A 19,934-nucleotide genomic window follows, 5' to 3' on the forward strand; every position below is an offset into this window, starting at 1 on the left:
CATTTATATTCCAGTTCAATCTCAACATGCAATTCTCATAACTCCATACGTTCATATCAACATCAACTTCCACATTTTATTCAATCCGTATCATGTAAATTCATATATCTCTTTTCACCAAAAATAATGAACGTTCATACATTCAGAAAATCCAATATCATGCATTATATTCATATAATCAATTAACGAACGTTCATTCAACAAAATTTCAGCAACATCATGCATTATACTCATGCAATTAACAACGAACGTTCACACACATACATCAAACCAGTTAAATTAAATAAGCTTCCCTTACCTGGAAATGACCGAACGTTCACAGACGCACACAGACTCTTCTCCACTCAGATTCTACTAGCCAACGCTCGTCACTCCCACTATATGAACGAACCCCAACACCAAACTCAGAATTTCTCCACTCGGCCCTGATTCACGAACCGAACGGTTCTTCTGGAAATCCTTGACGCCGAGCGTCCTTCAACAGTGCCGGAGTGTAGAACGGAGGAGATGAAACAGTAGTTTCTAGAGAGAAGGTACAGAGAACGTAGAGAGAAGGAGGAGAGAAAGAGTTTCTCAGAAAATGAAGGAAAGAGGGGCGTGCAGTGGGAGTGGGGAATAAGTTCAGATCTTAGATTTGTTCCCACTCCCTTTCCAGCGCACTTCTCCACTCAGCCAACGCACGTTTGTCAGAAGCGGCTGCAGCGGAATGGTTAGCGTGGAATAACAAACCAAGAGGGTTTTTAATACTAACTTGTGCCTTTTAATTTCTACTTAGTTAAACTTACTTAGCAATTAATATTGACAAACAAAGAGAGTAAGGTTGAGAGAAATTTGCACAGATGATTTTATCCTGGTTCGGATCTTACCAATCCTACGTCCAGTCGCTTATCTCAAAACAAGATAAACAGTTTCACTAACACAAAACAATTACAAACTACAATCACAAAGATACAATTTGTAAGAGTTTAGAAAACACCTCTCTTAATACCACAAGAGATGAAACTACACCTCCTTTGAGTCTTCACAAAGGATGAACACCTCCTCCGAATACTTCACGAAGGATGAACACCTCCTCCGAATACTTCACGAAGGATGATTCTCTTCCGAACACCTCCTTAGACACACCAAGGATGAACCGGCTATTTCCTCTGTCACCGTAGTAGCACTTCACCAGCTCCACAGACAAGAGTTTCTGATAACAGTTGAAAAACTGTTATTTTCATGCTTAAAATTGATACTAAAAGCAACCTTTAGACTTAGAAACTAGCTTGAAATCAATGCTTTTATCTATATTTTCAGAAATAAGAGAGCTGGACAGGTTTATGCTTGATTTGAGTGTTTTTGTGCAGGTTTTAAGATGAATTTAGTGAAAAGAGTGAAGAAGGAGAGAAGTGACATTAGAAAAGACAAGAAAGAGTGCAAAAAGAGAAGACGAAGGCACCGCTCAGCGGTAATTTACCGCTGAGCGGCACTCAGGAGATTGCGGGAGTCACGCTGAGGGGCAAACTGGCCGCTGAGGGGAAGAAAAGGCACGCGCAGTCACCGCTGAGCGGTATTTACCGCTGAGCGGCACTTTTTGGGCTTGGGCTTTTGTAATCTTTTGTAACTCTAGAATAGTATATAAGGACTTGCACGTCCTAGGGTTTAGTATCTTTGGCAGAAACGAAGCAAACACTCTCTCTTCCACCCCTTTGAAGGAGGATCTTGGATGCTCAGGCTCCCTCTTCACCTTTTTAGGGTTTATTCTTTCATTCTTTCATTATTGTTCATCTAGGTTCACCATGAATATGGTGAACTAAACCTTGTATGTTTGTTGGGGAATCAATGTAATCTCTTGAAGCTCTCATATATGGAATTTATGCTTGCATCTTAATCTAAGACTTATGCTTTCTTTCATCATTAGTTAGGGTTTTTCCTCTTTGCTCAATGCGTGCATTGTTTAACTCATTCTATTGCATGATTATTGGTTTTGTCGATACGGACACGTACGGGGAAGTCTAGATCCGGGGAATTTCTCCCAATATTATACTGACAATATTATATTGGTTGTCGTTAAGCTCCTGCACTCATGAACTAATCATTAGGAATGCTAGGAATTGTATGAACTATTTGATTAGGGAGAAGCCATCTAGAATGGTACTTTAGAGAGTGGCATTAACAATGATGATTTGAATGTTGAATTCCTAAAATGTATGAGAGTGGATGAGATGAAATTGACCCCCAACAACATATTCATTCATATAATCCATTGAAAGTGTTTATCTTTTGTCTTTGCCATTGATCAATTCATGCATACATGTTTAGTTTTCGTCTTGCATAATATAATCCAATTATTTCGTTTGTAAGTCTTAGCTAATCAACAAACCACACAACTAAACTAGGCCGTGAGTCCTTTGGGAAGAACGATACTTGGTCTTACCAAGTTTATTACTTGAACGATTCGGTCATACTTGTCGATTGTGAAACAAGTTTGTGACATCATATTTTGGTGCTTACAAATTTGTCCATCAAGTTTTTGGCGCCGTTGCCGGGGACTCGTGGTTTAACTGGTTAATTTGTGTGATTATTGATTATCTTTGACTTTTTGAATTTCTGTTTTTATTTTTTCTGTTTTTATTTTATTTGATTTTATTTTTTTTTAGGTTAGGTTAGATTTTATTTTATTTTATCTTTTAGGTTAGTTTAGATCTTATTTTATTTTATTTTATCTTTTTAGTTAGGTTAGATTTTATTTTTTTTTATTTTTTCTTTTTAGGTTAGATTTCATTTTTTTAGATTAGGTTTTATTTTATTCTATCTTATTTGTTTTTATCTTCTAAATCTTTCTATCTTCTGAATTTATATCTTCTTCTATATCTTTTTGTGCTAACAAATCTTTTCTAGGGTTTTGTTTTCTTGTGTATGCAGGAAGCAATTCGGACTAGAAGCAAGAAAACAACAGAACCACTCTTTGAAGGGCTAGACGAAAGTAGAAGGAGGAGAAGAATCAGAACGTCCAGAGAACTTTTCCCTTCTCCAGAAACTCTCCTCCAAACATCACCACAAGGTTCTGTTCACAGCACAAGAAGCATGGAGAATAACAATGCTAGAAGAACTCTTGCAGATTACACCAATATTGCTGGACCTCAACACTTTAACAGCATAGCAAGACCTAGAGTCAATGCAGCCAACATGGAGGTCAAGCCAGCATTAATTCAACTGGTGAAGAGTAATCAATTTAATGGGTTATCTCACGAAAGCCCATATGAGCACCTTACAACTTTCAATGAGATCTGCAACACGGTCAAGATTAATGGGGTGCCAGACGAAGCTATCAAACTTAGCTTGTTTCCCTTCTCATTGGGGGGCAATGCTAAGCTTTGGTTAAACTCTTTTCCAGAAGAAAGTTTCACAGAGTGGGAAGCAGTGGTTACTAAATTTCTGAACAAGTACTTCCCACAATCTAAGGTGACCAAAGGCAAGCAAGAGATATCTTCTTTCAAGCAGGGCATGGAGGAGTCACTTGGACATGCATGGGACAGGTATAAAAGCTTGTTACGCAAAACTCCCACGCATGGTTTCGAAGATCAAGAAGTAGTCCTAACTTTCCTTGGAGGGCTTGGTTCAAAAACCAAGATGATGCTGGATGCCTCAGCTGGAGGCAATATCAAATGGAAGACTCCAGAGGAAGCAACTGACATTATTGAAAATATGGCTACAAGTGACAATGAGCTACACAGTGAGAGAGGAGCCCCTACGCAACAAAGAGGGGTTCTGCAATTACAAACCCATGATGCCTTGCTAGCTCAGAACAAAATTCTAACTCAACAGCTGGAGACTCTGACTAAAACTCTTGCACAATTACCTAAAGAGTTGAAATCTGCTGCACAGGTACAAACCCAGTTATGCGAACTATGTGGAGGTGACCATATCAATGGTCAATGTGCATTGCCAGTGGAAGCCGTGGAGGATGTTAATTTCATGGCTAATCAGTTTCCATACCGTCAAGGGAATTACAATCAAGGGTGGAAACCACATCCAAGCATTGGCCAAGGACAAACTGGGCAGTCGAATCAATATAACAAGCAGCAGCAGCAACCAACCTTGTGGCAACAATTATCTGCGCTTAATGAAAGGCAAACAAGGTTGGAAGAAACTCTTAATCAATTTATACAGAAAACAGAATCTTCTCAAAAGAGCACTGAAGTTGCGATAAAGAATTGGGAGATTCAAATGGGTCAAATTATCAAGCGATTGGAAGAAAGACCTGACAGAAATTTTGGGGCTAATACTGAGGTTAACCCCAGAGAAGAGTGCAAGGTGGTAGAGAGTGTTGATGATGAGAAAGTTGAGTTAGATACAGAAGAAAGAAGAAAAATAGAGAGCAAAAGCACTTTTCCTTTCCATCAAGACTTCACAGAATTATTCAAAATGGTGGATAATGATGCACCTTGGGAACAGATTTTACAACAGATTACGGTTTACACTAAATCTAATGAAGAAATCTCTACAAAGAAAAGACGTAGAGATGATGAGGCAAAGGAGTGTATAACTGTTAAGCAAGAGTCATTCCCCCCTAAAGCACCAGATCCAGGTAGTTTTTCTATCCCTTGCACTATAGGGAAGAAACAGGTGAAGAAAGCTCTCCTTGATTTAGGTTCAAGTGTTAACTTGATACCTTATTCGTTACTGGAGCAAATTGGCAATGTTAAAGTGAAACCTGTAAAGGTTAATCTAGTAATGGCCGATGGATCTTCAAAGGAGCCATGTGGGATTGCTGAGGATATTATAGTTTGTGTTGGCAAACTTCAGTTTTTAGCAGACTTTGTGGTGATGAAGATGGAGACCGAGAAGATACCTATCATACTTGGAAGACCGTTTATGAAAACGGCCAGGGCCATCATTGATGTACATGAAGGTATAGTGGTGCTCCAAGACAGAGAGGAGAGAGTGGTGGTGGATGTTTTCAAAGATGAAACACAAGCAAAGGAGGAAGAGGCTAGTTATAAAGCTGCATTTCGAGATGCACCCATGACTAGAAGGCAAGATGAAAATCTTGAGATTTCAGGTAACCACTGTTTGTTGTTTCAGGTACCCAAGGATGAAGAAGAAACTGGAAAAGGAGAAGAGATTCCTAGGGACTGGAAGAAAAGAGAACTCCAACTTGGCACACCTGTGAGACTCAAGAACAAGTTGTGGGTTGTGAAGGGCTTCAAAGAAAAGGAGATGATAGAGATAGAGTCTCCACATTCTAGAAGAACCAAAACAGTCCAAAGGAAGCAGTTGAGGAGTTGGTGGAAAGACTACATCAACTATACAGAAGATGGAACATGAATTTTATTGGGTCAAGCTAATGACGTTAAAAGAGCGCTTGCTGGGAGGCAACCCAGTGATTGAAGAACTTTTAATTTTGATTTGGTTTAATTTGTGAACATTATTCTGTACATAATTTTGTGGAATTTAGCATCTACTGAAGGATGCTAGGTGGTTAAGTATCTACTGAAGGATACTAGGTTTGTAACACCTACTGATGGGTGTTGATAAGAAATTTTGCACCTACTGATGGGTGCTGGTAAGTTTGAAACACCTACTGATGGGTGTTGGTGGATTTTGGGTCAGGCTCGTGACGTTAAACAAGCGCTACCTGGGAGGCAACCCAGTTGATTGATTGTTTTTGTAAGGATTTGCATAAGCATTTTTAACATTGAATTGCAGGGAACCTATGAGGGACATGTAGGGAAGGCACGTAGGTCAAGAAAAGAAGGAGAAGGGCACATCACGAAAGTGCCGCTGAGCGGCAATTACCGCTGAGCGGTACTATCGCAGATGGGCTTAAGTTCCCCTTAGCGGAACCCGAGCCCATTGGGGTATTTTTAAACCCTAAGCTGCGCATTTTTACATTCTTTCAAGCCCTTCTCTGCATAAACACTTCCACATATCTTCTCTTAGGTTTTGCACATCTTTTTACTCTTCCCTCTTAGAAAAATTTCTCTTCCACTCACTTTTTCACTAGTGTGCCATCAAAGTTTGGGGTTGGAAGAGAGCATTCTAGTTTGGAAGCATTCTCATATCATCTAGCATCTCCACCCAAGTAAGTAAAATGCATTTGGTTCATTCTAGGGTTCTTGAATTTGAATGTGATTGTCAAAGCATGAATATTTAGGGATTTTGATTTCTATGCATGATTTGATGATATACTTGATATTTGAACCGATTAAACTGCTTGATTATGAACTGGAAAACTGAAAATTGCATTTGGGTGGAGTTAGGATAGTTTTAAAACGAGATTTGCAAAAATCTGCAGGTCACCGCTGAGCGGCATTTACCGCTGAGCGGCACTCTGCCAGATTTGGTTTTTCTGGTTTTGCGTGTGGTACTGGTGGCGCTGAGGGGAAATTCTGGCCCTCAGCGGTGGTTTAGCTTCGAAAGGAGTTGTGTTCTGAGTTTACTAATGATTAACATCATGTTCTGTGGTTTTGGTTTGTGTTTTGAATGCAGGAATGGCATCCTCTTCAGGAAAGAGATTGAAAACCATGGCAACCAAGAGGAAAGAAAAGGAACCAGAGCAACCCCACTCTAGTAGGTTCCTCTCTAGGAAACATGAGAAGCACTTTAGGGTGGTTCAGGACAGAAGACTTCTAATGGAGAGAAAGGTTGGAATGATACCTAACTTAGCTCCTCAATTTGGAGAGCAAGTGTTAGGGAATGATTGGGGAAAGCTAGCCACTTATCCAGCACCTGCCAACATAGCTGTGGTCAAGGAATTCTACACCAATGCAAAGAAGATTGGTGGCCATCCAGCTGAGAATTATTTGGGCTATGTCAGAGGCCATGCTATCAGGTTTGATCCTGATTCTATCAACAACTTCCTGGATACTGTGTGGGCTGGTGAGCAATGTCAGTTTGCTCTTAGCATGGAGGAAGGTGCTGACTTTGAGGATGTTGAGAGAGTACTGTGTATACCTGGAGGACACTTCCAAAGGAATAGATCTGGCGCGGTGGTTAACATTAGGAGGACAGATTTGACTCCTCTTGCAAAGTATTGGATGGCATTTTCTCATGCCAACATCCAGCCATGTTCACATGTGTCAGATATTACTCTCAGCAGGGCACTATTCATCTACTGTGCTATCAGAAACTTGAATGTCAATATTGGGCAGGTGATAGCTGATGAGATCAGTGTGTGTGCTAACACCTCAAACAACAAAGCACCACTGGGACATCCTTCTTTGATCACTCACCTTTGCAAACAAGCTGGGGTGGATACTTCTGTTCCACCATTTGAGAGGCCAAGAAAAGCTATAGATGAGGCCTATTACAGACAGTACTGTGGAGGTGAGGAGGCAGCTCAGCCAGTTCCACCACGCCAGGCTCGTAGAGGGCCAGCACAGAGCCGGACGTCTGCGGATACACATGAAGCAGAACCATTTCAGATGAGGGACATGTATATGTCTCTTATAGGTGCTCAGTTGCAGTCCATTCACAGAGGGCAGGTGGCCACTGCCGAGATGATAGTGGGGATGTATGATACCCCTCCAGCACACAGGTGGACTATGGATGAATTCCATAATGTGGTAGCTTGGCCAGAAGAACCACTGCATGGAGGAGCTGAAGCAGCTGAAGCTTCAGCTAGAGATATGGAAGAAGATGAAGATGAGGAGGAGGATGCATTTGATGATGATGATGATGAAGAGGAGGAGAAAGATACAGAGGACAGCTCAGACTGATGAGGAGCTGAGATAGCATTTACTGATGAATGCTATCATATGATTATGCTTTTGCGGTTTAAGTTTTCTGAACTTATTTGTTTTCGGTTTTAGATTAGGGATTGATGTACTCTCTTGAAAACCGAGTTTGTGTGATGGTTTGCTATTAACTGTGATTGTTTGATAAGTAATGCTTGATGATGCTTATTGATTGATTGATGTTGAGATGATGTGCACATTAAAATGCTTACACAGGTGATTCACAAGCTTTGTGAACAAATGCAGGATATCATGATTGTGATTGTGAAATTAAGCAGGATGTGTATGTCAAATGTGAATGAGCTTATATGTGAGGTTTTGAGCTCCAGAGTTGTTATTGTTGAATGCTATTACTTTGAAAGCATGAATGATTTTGCCCAGGTTTTCTATGATTGAATCAATTGCTTGTTTTGTATCATATGATCAAGGCCGTGTTGTTGAAACCCTTTTTATTGGCCAAATACATAAAATTAGCCCACTAAAAGAGAACACTTTGTGTTCTATCCTTTGAACCTTTAGCCTTGAACATACACTTGAAAACCCTTGATTGAAAATCTTTACCTTGAGTTAAGTAGAAGATCTTGTGTGGTATTGTTAAATGTTCAAGTTTGGGGTTGTTGGGAAAACATAAAAAGCATTGAGCTAAGAGCTAAAAAGTAAGAATATGCAAAGAAAAAGAAAAGAAAAGAAAAAGAAGTAAAGCTCAATGCAATTGCAATTGTAAAAGGCAAGTTGGGAATGAATAAGATGATTGTGTTGTTATGATTCTCTTGACTCAAGGATTTTGTGATCCAGAAAAACCAATTTTCTTGTTAGCCCAGCCACATTATAAGCCAGTGAAAAGTCCTTTTGATGATGCATGCTTGTGAATGTTTTTGATTGTGGTAAAATGAAAGCCAAAGTTGATTCATGTGACATTGTGATAGTAGAGTGAATGAGCGAAACACTGTACCTCTTATATACTTGTGTGTTGAGTGAAACACTTTACCTAGTGAGGAAATATTCCATAAGCACATGAACATCCATGCTTAATTGATTGATCATTCATGAAAAATAGCATTTGTTGGAATTTAAATGACTTTGTGAACACTAAAGCATGTGCACATCTTGATTGAATCTTGGTCATAAGTTTGAGTGAAGTTGTTACTTATCTTGAGAAAAGGATTTTGAATGAGTGAACCATCATATGAATTGGTTAGAGATGGAGTTACATTTTGTTTGCTTGAGGACAAGCAAAGTTCTAAGTTTGGGGTTGTGATAACAGTTGAAAAACTGTTATTTTCATGCTTAAAATTGATACTAAAAGCAACCTTTAGACTTAGAAACTGGCTTGAAATCAATGCTTTTATCTATATTTTCAGAAATAAGAGAGCTGGACAGGTTTATGCTTGATTTGAGTGTTTTTGTGCAGGTTTTAAGATGAATTTAGTGAAAAGAGTGAAGAAGGAGAGAAGTGACATTAGAAAAGACAAGAAAGAGTGCAAAAAGAGAAGACGAAGGCACCGCTCAGCGGTAATTTACCGCTGAGCGGCACTCAGGAGATTGCGGGAGTCACGCTGAGGGGCAAACTGGCCGCTGAGGGGAAGAAAAGGCACGCGCAGTCACCGCTGAGCGGTATTTACCGCTGAGCGGCACTTTTTGGGCTTGGGCTTTTGTAATCTTTTGTAACTCTAGAATAGTATATAAGGACTTGCACGTCCTAGGGTTTAGTATCTTTGGCAGAAACGAAGCAAACACTCTCTCTTCCACCCCTTTGAAGGAGGATCTTGGATGCTCAGGCTCCCTCTTCACCTTTTTAGGGTTTATTCTTTCATTCTTTCATTATTGTTCATCTAGGTTCACCATGAATATGGTGAACTAAACCTTGTATGTTTGTTGGGGAATCAATGTAATCTCTTGAAGCTCTCATATATGGAATTTATGCTTGCATCTTAATCTAAGACTTATGCTTTCTTTCATCATTAGTTAGGGTTTTTCCTCTTTGCTCAATGCGTGCATTGTTTAACTCATTCTATTGCATGATTATTGGTTTTGTCGATACGGACACGTACGGGGAAGTCTAGATCCGGGGAATTTCTCCCAATATTATACTGACAATATTATATTGGTTGTCGTTAAGCTCCTGCACTCATGAACTAATCATTAGGAATGCTAGGAATTGTATGAACTATTTGATTAGGGAGAAGCCATCTAGAATGGTACTTTAGAGAGTGGCATTAACAATGATGATTTGAATGTTGAATTCCTAAAATGTATGAGAGTGGATGAGATGAAATTGACCCCCAACAACATATTCATTCATATAATCCATTGAAAGTGTTTATCTTTTGTCTTTGCCATTGATCAATTCATGCATACATGTTTAGTTTTCGTCTTGCATAATATAATCCAATTATTTCGTTTGTAAGTCTTAGCTAATCAACAAACCACACAACTAAACTAGGTCGTGAGTCCTTTGGGAAGAACGATACTTGGTCTTACCAAGTTTATTACTTGAACGATTCGGTCATACTTGCCGATTGTGAAACAAGTTTGTGACATCATATTTTGGTGCTTACAAATTTGTCCATCAGTTTCACAAGCCGAACAAGAACACACAAGTCTCAAGAATTTCTGAGTATTTTGAGCACAAGGGAAGAGTTTCTGTGTCTCTAGTTTTTTTTCTTGAGAGGAAATGAGAGTCTATTTATAGACTCATCCAAAAGCTCTTCCATTTTTCGTTTTCAGCCTTCCTTACTGTGTTAATCGATTAGCTACAGTGGTTAATCGATTAACACTCCAACGGATAGTCCAACGGCTCTAAAAACGGCTAGTTTTTCAAACGGCTCCTGTGTTAATCGATTAACAGCCCTTGTTAATCGATTAACGTTAATCGATTAACACCCTGTGTTAATCGATTAACACTGCAATGCTGGGCTTCTTCATGGCGTACTGGAACAATCGATTAACACCCTCTGTTAATCGATTAGCACTGCATAGTTTTGGCTTTTTGGTTTATTTTTACATCACTTTTGAATGCATACATAAAACTACTAATTTTCCTATGTTCATACAATTATTACAAAAGATTACAAGTCTTCAAAGATCATTCTTCATGAGTCATGGTTGTTCTTGACTTGATTTGGACATCATCAAAACTTCATCTTCATCATTTTGCTAACAACGTTCGCACTCAGCCACGCTGGACGCACGTTACACGCTGGCAGGCGCACGTTCTGCACTCCTGATTCCCGACAGCCCATGCTGGACGTCCACTCCGCAGTCGCCACGTGTCTTCCACTTCCGCCGGGCGCACGTTCACAGCCTGGCAGCCGGCTTTCCACTGACGCTGCTGACTCTTCCTCCATGTGCGACAGTCTGGCGTCCGTCAGTGGGGCGTCAGACGCTGCAGCCTCCACATGCACTGCTGATGTGGCGTGCTCTCCTGCCGCCACGTGGACGCACGTTTTCTGGGGCCTGACAATGTTCGTCCTTGAGCGTTCATTCTCATTCTCAAATTTTGTTTTATTTGGAAAAACTGTTTTGGATTATTGTTAAATGTGATTTTCTGAATATATAGTTTTAGCTGTATTTTTGGGATGTCACACCTCCTAATTAACATTCGGAGGCAAACCAGAAGCTGCAGATAGTGTTAAAATAATATTTTGTACCGTGATAAGGATTTCTATAGAAGAACTTATACATAAGCATTTGTGCTGGAGAAAACTGAAGACGTAACATTATATCATACAAAGTTAAAATAAAAAGTTTAAAAAATTTAAAAAATATATATATAAAAGCTAACTTATATATAAACTAAATGGGTTTATAGATAGATGCCTTTTATTTTTCAGTTGAAGTTTGTCCAAACATAACCTAGATCATTGCTACTACTATGTATTCATAAACGTAGAAGAAAGAGAGGGAGTACTGGGTCGAGATCAGATTCATTGTGTAGTTGAAGCATGTCTTGGATGATGCATCTATCAGAAGTGTCAAGACCACTCTTTCGGGTTCTCCAAAGGGCTTGAAGAATGTCTTCGATAGATTCTTTGGAATTTGCCCTCATCAGCACCGGCAAATGACCCCATATCGTTTGCTCCATCATCAACCACCACTCTATTGGAATTTATGAGAAAGAAAGTTCAGCTTATGTAAGATTTATTAATCCTACGCCGGTAATTTATTCCTCAGTAAATTCCAAGAAAATAATAATGATAATAATAATAAGGTTTAATCCTTTTCGACATCCCTATTTATGTACGAATGTCTCAATTGGGTCCTCATTTTTTAAAGTGTATCAAAATGGTCCCTAATTTTGAAAATTGATATCAATTGAGTCCTTTCCGTTAAGTTGGCTGGACGACGTTAAAAAAATTGATGAGTGGATGCTGAGATGACGAACGAACGCTCGTCCACCAGCGAACGAACGCTCGTCCATCAGCGAACGAACGCTCGTCGACCACCGAACGAACGGTCGTCCAGTGTGGAACGAACGGTCGCCCAGCAGTAAGAGGTCGACGAGCGTTCGTTCTCTGGTGGACGAGCGTTCGTTCTCTGGTGGACGAGCGTTCGTTCGCTGGTGGACGAGCGTTCGTTCGTCATCTCAGCATCCACTCATCAATTTTTTTAACGCCGTCCAGCCAACTTAACGGAAAGGACTCAATTGATATCAATTTTCAAAATTAGGGACCATTTTGATACACTTTAAAAAACGAGGACCCAATTGAGACATTCGTACATAAATAGGGATGTCGAAAAGGATTAAACCATAAAAAAATTGAAAACATTGCTCCAAATTCAGAATGGCAAAGAGTAGTTTGAAAATTGAGGCTACAATATACTTGTTCCCAACACTACAGAAACAATTATGTTTTTATTCTCATCTCTCCAAGATTTTTTCAAGGCTGACACATGCCAGAAACAACAATAGTGAAATACATCCATTATTATTTGATTGGTTAAAGCGCCATGAAAACAAGAGGGGAAGCTTGATCCATGAAAAGAACAAAGGAAGTATGGTTCGTGCACAACTTAGGTAATTGATTCCAACGTCATGGAATTGGTTAAAAATTGTGGAATCGATTGCATTGTTAATATAATCTATTACGTGCTCCATCAAAGGCTTGTAGAATTGATTCTATCTCCTTCAACTTGCATCATAGAATTAGTTACACAGAGTTTCTGGTTCGTTTTAAACCTCAAACTTGTGGGTTTCTGGTTCATCTTCAATCCCAAACTTATCTTCAACTTTTATTATTAAATTGATTCACAAAATCAAAAAACATAGTTAGAATTAATTCCCTTTTTTATTGGATTTGATTACAACAGTGGAGTTTTCAATTTAATAAGCATGTCATTTTGGTTTTCTTCAAGGGAAAAAAAAGGTTTTTCCACTTATATATCCTTAAATCTGAGCCTCATCTGTTAGGAATGAAAAATCAACGAATCTTGCAACTTATTATCTCTCCTTACTTCCAAATTCATCCAAGCAAATGCAGTAACCAACACAAATATGACTATACAAATACTTTTCAACTATGTGTTACTCCCAAGCAAACATAACATAAGTGTTAAAGAATACACATATTTTTTAATTTTAAAAAAAATAATAAGAAATGATCTTGTGCACTCATTGTCATAAGTGACATCAAAAAAATAATTGTGTAATATTAATACTTTGATTAAAGTGAATCAATATAAGAAGTAATTTATTTATGGTTTAATCATTCTAGAGGTCCTTATTTTCGAGGAGAATCTCAATTTCGTCCTGTTCTTTTTCGGTTTCTCAATTGGATCCTAATTTTGTGAAAATTGCAACAATTGGGCCCCTCCCGTTAAATTGGGCCCAATGGCATTGGTCTGTGGTTGACGTGGCACGTTGGACTCAGTTTCTTAATTGACGTGGCTGACTAAAGTAGGGGCACCTTAATTGACGTGGATAATTGTATTTTTTTAAATACAAAGAAAAGGAAAGTACAAATGAAATATTGGGATTGGGATTGAGATTGAATTTTATCGAATTAGGGATTGGGATTGGGAGAAGTTTGTTCTGACATTATGGGGTTCTTGTAGGGTTAGTGTAAAGTTCTCTCAGTTTCACAAATTGGGGTATGAATTTGGGGATTTAAGGTTTAATCGAAGTTGACGTTGACAGAGAGCGTGCAGTTGTCGTCGTCGTCGGAGTTGTGGGACCTTCTTTTGCTGGAATCTCGAGTGGCCAGGTCAGTAAAAGTTTGGTTTTGTATTGATTATTGATTAGAGGGGTCATATGTTGTGTTATTTTTATTGCGATGTTGGTTGGTGGTCCCCGTCGCTGTATTGTGTTCAATTTTTGGTTGTGATGTTGTGGCCCCCCCATGTTTAAAGTTGTTTTTCTTTGTGATTGTGAGTGCGTTTTGTTTGTGGTTTTAATACATGTTTTTTCGTCATGTGATTGCATTATATGTGTATAAATACATATATATAGTGTTTTGCGTCATGGACGAGGATATTGAGGTTGTCTTTCACCATGGAGGGAAATTAGTTAATGATGGGAAGCTTAAGTATGAAGGGGGGAGACATCTAGGCTTTTGTTTGACCTAGATGTTTGGAGTTATTTCGTGGTTGTTAGTTTAGTGCAAGGTTTAGGATACGTTGGTTTTAAAGATCTATGGTACTTTGTAGGAGGGGCTTCAGTGTTGGATGATAAGTTAGAGTCTTTGTCTGATGACACTGCTGCCATGCATATGGTTAATTAAGCTAGGCTGAATGGTGAGGTGCATGTGTTTGTGATACACCTTGTTTCTGAACCCGAAGTCATACATATGCTGGAATATGTTGGTAATGATGAAGGACAAGTTGAAGAGAGGGTTGATGTTGATGGTGACCAACAAGAGATGGGTGAACAACAAGTGGAAGTTGAGACTGTTATGGAGGAAGAGGTCCATGGACTTGAAGAAGTTGGTGGTGTGTTGGAAGAGATGGGTGATGTTGATAGACAAGTGGAAATTCAGGTTGTTATGGAGGAAGAGGTCCATGGACTTGAAGAAGTTGGTGGTGTGTTAGAACAAATGGGTGATGTTGATGGAGAAGTGCAAGTTGAGGTTGTTATGGAGGAAGAGGTGCATGGACTTGAAGAAGTTAGTGGTGTGTTAGAACAGATGGTGATGTTGATGGAGAAGTGAAAGTTGAGGCTGTTATGGAGGAAGAGGTGCATGGAGTTGAAGAAGTTGGTGGTGATGGTGAAGAAGTGAAGGAAGTTGAACTAGATGTGGAAATCCGAAGTTGGAATTCCTCTTGTCACAATGGTAGTGGTGATGGAAATATTGAGTGGTTGGAGGTGCTTGTTGATGATAATGTTGGTTGCAATATAGATGATGATATACATGCAGATTTGGAGGGAAATGTGGAAGTGGAAGTCCAAAGTGTGTCAAATGACTTTAGTGGACCATATTCCAGTGGGAGTTCTGACAGCATGTTTGATGTTAATGTAGAGGGTGGGAATGACAAAGGTGGGAATGATAGAGGTTTGTCAGATGATGGGTGGGAATCTGAACAATTAATTAGTGGAGCAGATAGTGATGAAAATGATACTGATGTAGAGGGTTATGGGACTTTTGCAACATTTGTTTTGCCAAAATGTATGGTTGAATACAAGTGGGAAGTTGGGACATATTTTGCTGAAAAGCAAGACATTTTGGATGCTATAAAGAGTTATGCGTTGGATAATGGAAGAAATATTAAGTTTGTTAAGAATGATAAACAAAGAATGAGGTTCAAGTGTGTGGGTGCAAAAGGTAAATGCCCATGGAGGTTATATTGTGGTTATATGAAGGCAGTCAAAACAGGGCAATGGAGAACTATGCTGGACAACCATACCTGCAGCAGGGAGTTCAACCTTAAATTAATTGATGCCAAGTGGTTGAGCAAGAAGTTATAGAAAACAGTTAGAGAGAATCCAACAGTTAAGGGTGTGGATATAAGGGAAAAAGTTCAAAGGAAATGGAACATTGGTATTTCAAGGTGTATGGCTTATAGGGCCAAAAACATAGCAATAGAGCATATTGATGGCTCTTTCAAAGAACAGTATAAAAGGATATATGATTATGCCCATGAGTTGCTGGCCAAAAATCCAGGCTCAATAGTGAAAGTAAAGGTTGAGGATGTGGGGGGTGAAGTCTTGTTCAAGAGATTTTATGTATGTCTAAAGGCCTTGATGAGTCGTTATTTCTAGAATTATATTTAGTTTATTGCACTTAAATAAACCAGGGAATTGTGTTTAATTGTCTGTTATTTCCCCGTTTTCCGAATTCTGCTTAATTTGGTCGGAAATTCGTAATTGTGCTAATTTGAGTTTTCTGAGCTGATTAAGTGCATTTCTGGTTGCAGGGAAGTTGTGGAAACATCATCTGGAGCATTGGGATATGGCGTGACACACTCAAAGGCTCAACATTTAGTCATTTAGATTCTAATTAAAGTTGTAATTTCGTTTTCTAGAAACCCTTAATTAGAATTAGGTGTTTAGGACCCTTTTAGGGGCAATTTTGTAAAAAAAAACCCATTTGTAGGACATGTGCCTTTTAGGTTAGGGTTTTTAAATTTATTGTGTGGACCCACCCGTATTAGAAAGGGGACACACGGCCAAGGGCTACAGCCGCCACTGGCCACACATTTTACGCTCTCGGTCTTTTGGTGTTTTGGAAACTATTGTATTTTCGGAACTTTTTCTTGGGGGCTGAACGCTTGAATGGAATGAATGAAGGGTTGAATTGTTATTCTTTTTGCTGAATGTTGATTGCATTTTTTTATTTTTGGTTTTATACACTTTGATTGAAAGTTCAACCCATCATTTCACGTCCTGGAAGCACGGAGAGAGACTCGGATTGAAAGGAGTGAGGATGTGGTGCCATGGTGATGGAAGGGAGTGAAGCTTGTGCAACAGCACACGTGGAGTTGGAGAAAGGAAGCAGCAGCACGTAGGTGTCATGGTAGTAGGGGTCATGGCTGCTGGAAGAAAAGAGAATGGTTTTTGATTTATGCAATGAGAAGCTGATTTGAGAGCTGCTGCACGGAGAATGGTTCACGGAATGTGAGTTGGAAGCACATTTAATTTTCATTATCTTTGCTGGAAGAAGGAGCTCGTTGATTTGATGGGAGTAGGTAGTGAGAGCACATTGATTTATTGGAAGCACATGAGGGTCCAGCAGCTGTCACGGACAGGGAAACACTTGGCTGGGAGAAGCACATTTAATTCCTTTTAGGCAAAATGCATTTTATTTTATTGAAGCAAGCACACAAGTGTCACGGCCTGGTATAGATTAGCTCATGCTTTCATTTACCTTTGGGAGCTTATTCATTTTGTGGAAAGGAGATGGCACATGGTCACGGGTAGCATAAAGTAGGAAGTTGGTGTGCGCGCATAAAGAAGCATTGTTGAGGAGATGTTTATTTTTTTGTAGCTGCGTGTGGGAGATCTAGAGGAGAATGGTGTGACACTTTGGAAGAAAGCCCGAGACAGAGTTTGAGAAATGAAGAAGTAGATTAGGTAGGAGTAGGTGTGTGGTGTCAAGGCATGAAAGGTGTCACGGTTTTGTTGGCTTTTAAGAAGCACAACACGCAGGGCTTCACACAGGGACCAGCTGCCACGTCCTTAATGGAGAGTGCCAAGAGGTTTAAGTTTTCTTTACTTATTCAAGCAAGCATTTAATGTTAAATCTCTTTAAGCATTCATTTAAGTTGCCCGCCATTCTCAGTTTGCATTTAAATTGTTTAACTCAATGTTGCGCTTTTAATTTGGTTAAAGCACTTTTCATTTTGATGTTCTCTATTTTTCGTGGTTGTGATATTTTAGTTTTGATGTTAGCTTAAGTGACCAATCATTTTAATTTTGTGTTTATATCTGTGTTTACATCCGTGTTTATGTTCGTGTTTTAATTTAGTTCACTCGTATTCACAAAATCTTCACAAATCCCCCCCTACGTGTTTGACCTGAGACTCGAGCCACATTTGGTCCTTGAGAGACGACCTAGGAGTCACTTCCTAGTTTATACTGCATTCTTAATTGCACAACAAATTTGATGGGCCGCGACAGCACGCATCAGGCCTGCAAAGACAAATTTCTATCATGCAGGCCAATTATTAGTTTAGATGAAGCATTTTTGAAAGGTAAGTATGGTGGTGAGTTGTTAACAACTGTGGGCCGAGATGGAAATGAGCAGGTGTTGCCTATTGCGTACTGTGTTGTTGAAGTTGAGAACAAGGATTCATGGAGGTGGTTCTTGGAACTATTGGTAGATGACCTTGGAGGGGCTGAATTATGTTCTTCATTTACCTTTATATCAGACCAGCAAAAGGTAATAGTCATCATTAATTTGTTCTTGTACATTTTAACTTTAGGGCCTGAAGTATTGGTTGCCTTTATTGATTACTTGTATATTTGTATTGTAGGGTCTACTTCCAGCAATACAAGAATTGCTTCCTGGAGTTGAGCAAAGGTTTTATGTGAGGCATTTGTATGCCAACTTCAGGAAGAAATTCTCTGGCAAGATTTGTACATGTACTTTTAATGATATATTTGCCCAACCATGCTTGTGCTTATCAGTTCACTGTGAAATCACGTCATATGCTTGTGCTTATCAATTCACAGTTCTTTACGAATAATATTTTGGCCAAAACTTACAAACAATACTTTGAATTACTTCCTTACCAAAACTTACAAACAATAATCTTCCATGTAGGAAAAACATGGAAGATTATGCTTTTGTCATCAAATTAGTGTTATCCTGCTTCTGCTTTTGAAAACACATGGAAAATTCTGGTTTAATGGTTATTTTGGTGTGTTTGATATATTTGCCCAACCAGTGTTTTGAGGGCTAATATTTACATTATTGTTTAATGCTTTATCAAGTTTATGTAATTTATACATGTACTTTTAATGATATATTTGCCCAACCATGCTTGTGCTTATTAGTTCACTATGAAATCACGTCATATGCTTGTGCTTATCAGTTCACAGTTCTTTACGAATAGTATTTTGGCCAAAACTTACAAACAATACTTTGAATTACTTCCTTACCAAAAGTTACAAACAATTCAAACTTTTCAAGTGAAACTAACTTTGGTTCATTGCATCCTAAGTACATTCCATCATAATTAAAATGAAAACACTCCTATGAACGAAAGAACACTAATGTAACTACAATAATGTTCACTAGACAAAGAACACAAACAATCCCTAAGAACACGTTAAGCCTATTTTCCAATTTCTTCACTGACAAGTCCAAATCACTTATAATCTTCCATCCACCTTCCATTGCTTCTCTGTTGAAGAAATGTTCAGTCTTGCCTTCACACTTTACACTCGTTTCCCTTTCCACAACCCCATCATCAGCACACCATCTAAAGTAATTGCAACCACCATCTTCACCACCATTATGTGAGAAGAAAACACCAATTAGGGCAGCCCCAAAATTGCTTGCCTCTACTCTTAGCTGTTCTCACAGTTCTGACAAAACATTTCATCCCACAATAGTAAAACAGACCACCATTGCTAGATCCTCCTCGACCACCACCACAGACCACATTACCATCTTGCTTCCCACACCCACTACATGACGAAGACGAACATGGATGGGCCATCTTTAAGCACAACAAAGTTATCCACCTTCGAAGAAGAACAACAAGCTAAATGAAAATATACCCTTTTATTAGGGATTCAAGCATGGATTTATAGAAAGTTCTCTCCCTTCAACTTTTCTCCCACATTTTACCAAGTTTTTAATTTTAAAACTACCCAAATGCACATCATTCAACCAAGTGAATTAAAAAACTCAGTCTAGCGTGCCACATCAATTAAGAAACTGAGTTCAGCGTGCCACGTCAACCACATACTAACGCCATTGGGCCCAATTTAACGGGAGGGGCCCAATTGTTGCAATTTTCACAAAATTAGGACCCAATTGAGAAATCGAAAAAGAACAGGACGAAATTGAGATTTTCCTCGAAAATAAGGACTCCGAAATGATTAAACCTTTATTTATTACTTTTGCTATCACATGTTTACTTAATCCTTAAGAATATTTTTTGTTTTCTAAACTAGAAGACAATATTACTATATCATTTGTCTTTTGAAAAGATTTTTAAAAACATTTTAAATTCTCTTGAATCAATCCCTTTTAGAACTAACTTATTATTTTCACAAACAACGTAAGTAAGAGAGGCAATGATAAAATACTCTATTAATTGAAAGAG

General features: G+C 38.9%; 1 protein-coding gene across 1 annotated transcript; it reads left to right on the forward strand.

The window, feature by feature from the left end:
* The first annotated feature begins 16,333 nt into the window (after positions 1-16,333).
* LOC108319559 (uncharacterized) lies at positions 16,334-18,779 on the forward strand. The gene is made up of 2 exons (XM_017550721.2): positions 16,334-18,037; positions 18,132-18,779. Exons 1-2 carry the CDS (start codon positions 17,762-17,764, stop codon positions 18,342-18,344), a joined length of 489 nt encoding a protein of 162 aa, XP_017406210.1. The 5' UTR covers positions 16,334-17,761; the 3' UTR covers positions 18,345-18,779.
* Positions 18,780-19,934: the final 1,155 nt, after the last annotated feature.

This window comes from Vigna angularis, chromosome 5 (assembly GCF_016808095.1).
Source record: "Vigna angularis cultivar LongXiaoDou No.4 chromosome 5, ASM1680809v1, whole genome shotgun sequence".
Lineage (NCBI taxonomy): Eukaryota > Viridiplantae > Streptophyta > Magnoliopsida > Fabales > Fabaceae > Vigna > Vigna angularis.

Coding starts and splice junctions, on each gene's coding strand:
- LOC108319559 (XM_017550721.2), top strand. CDS start 17,762: ATGGGCCGCGACAGCACGCATCAGGCCTGCAAAGACAAATTTCTATCA. Junction 18,038..18,131: donor TTATATCAGACCAGCAAAAG/GTAATAGTCATC, acceptor TTTGTATTGTAG/GGTCTACTTCCAGCAATACA.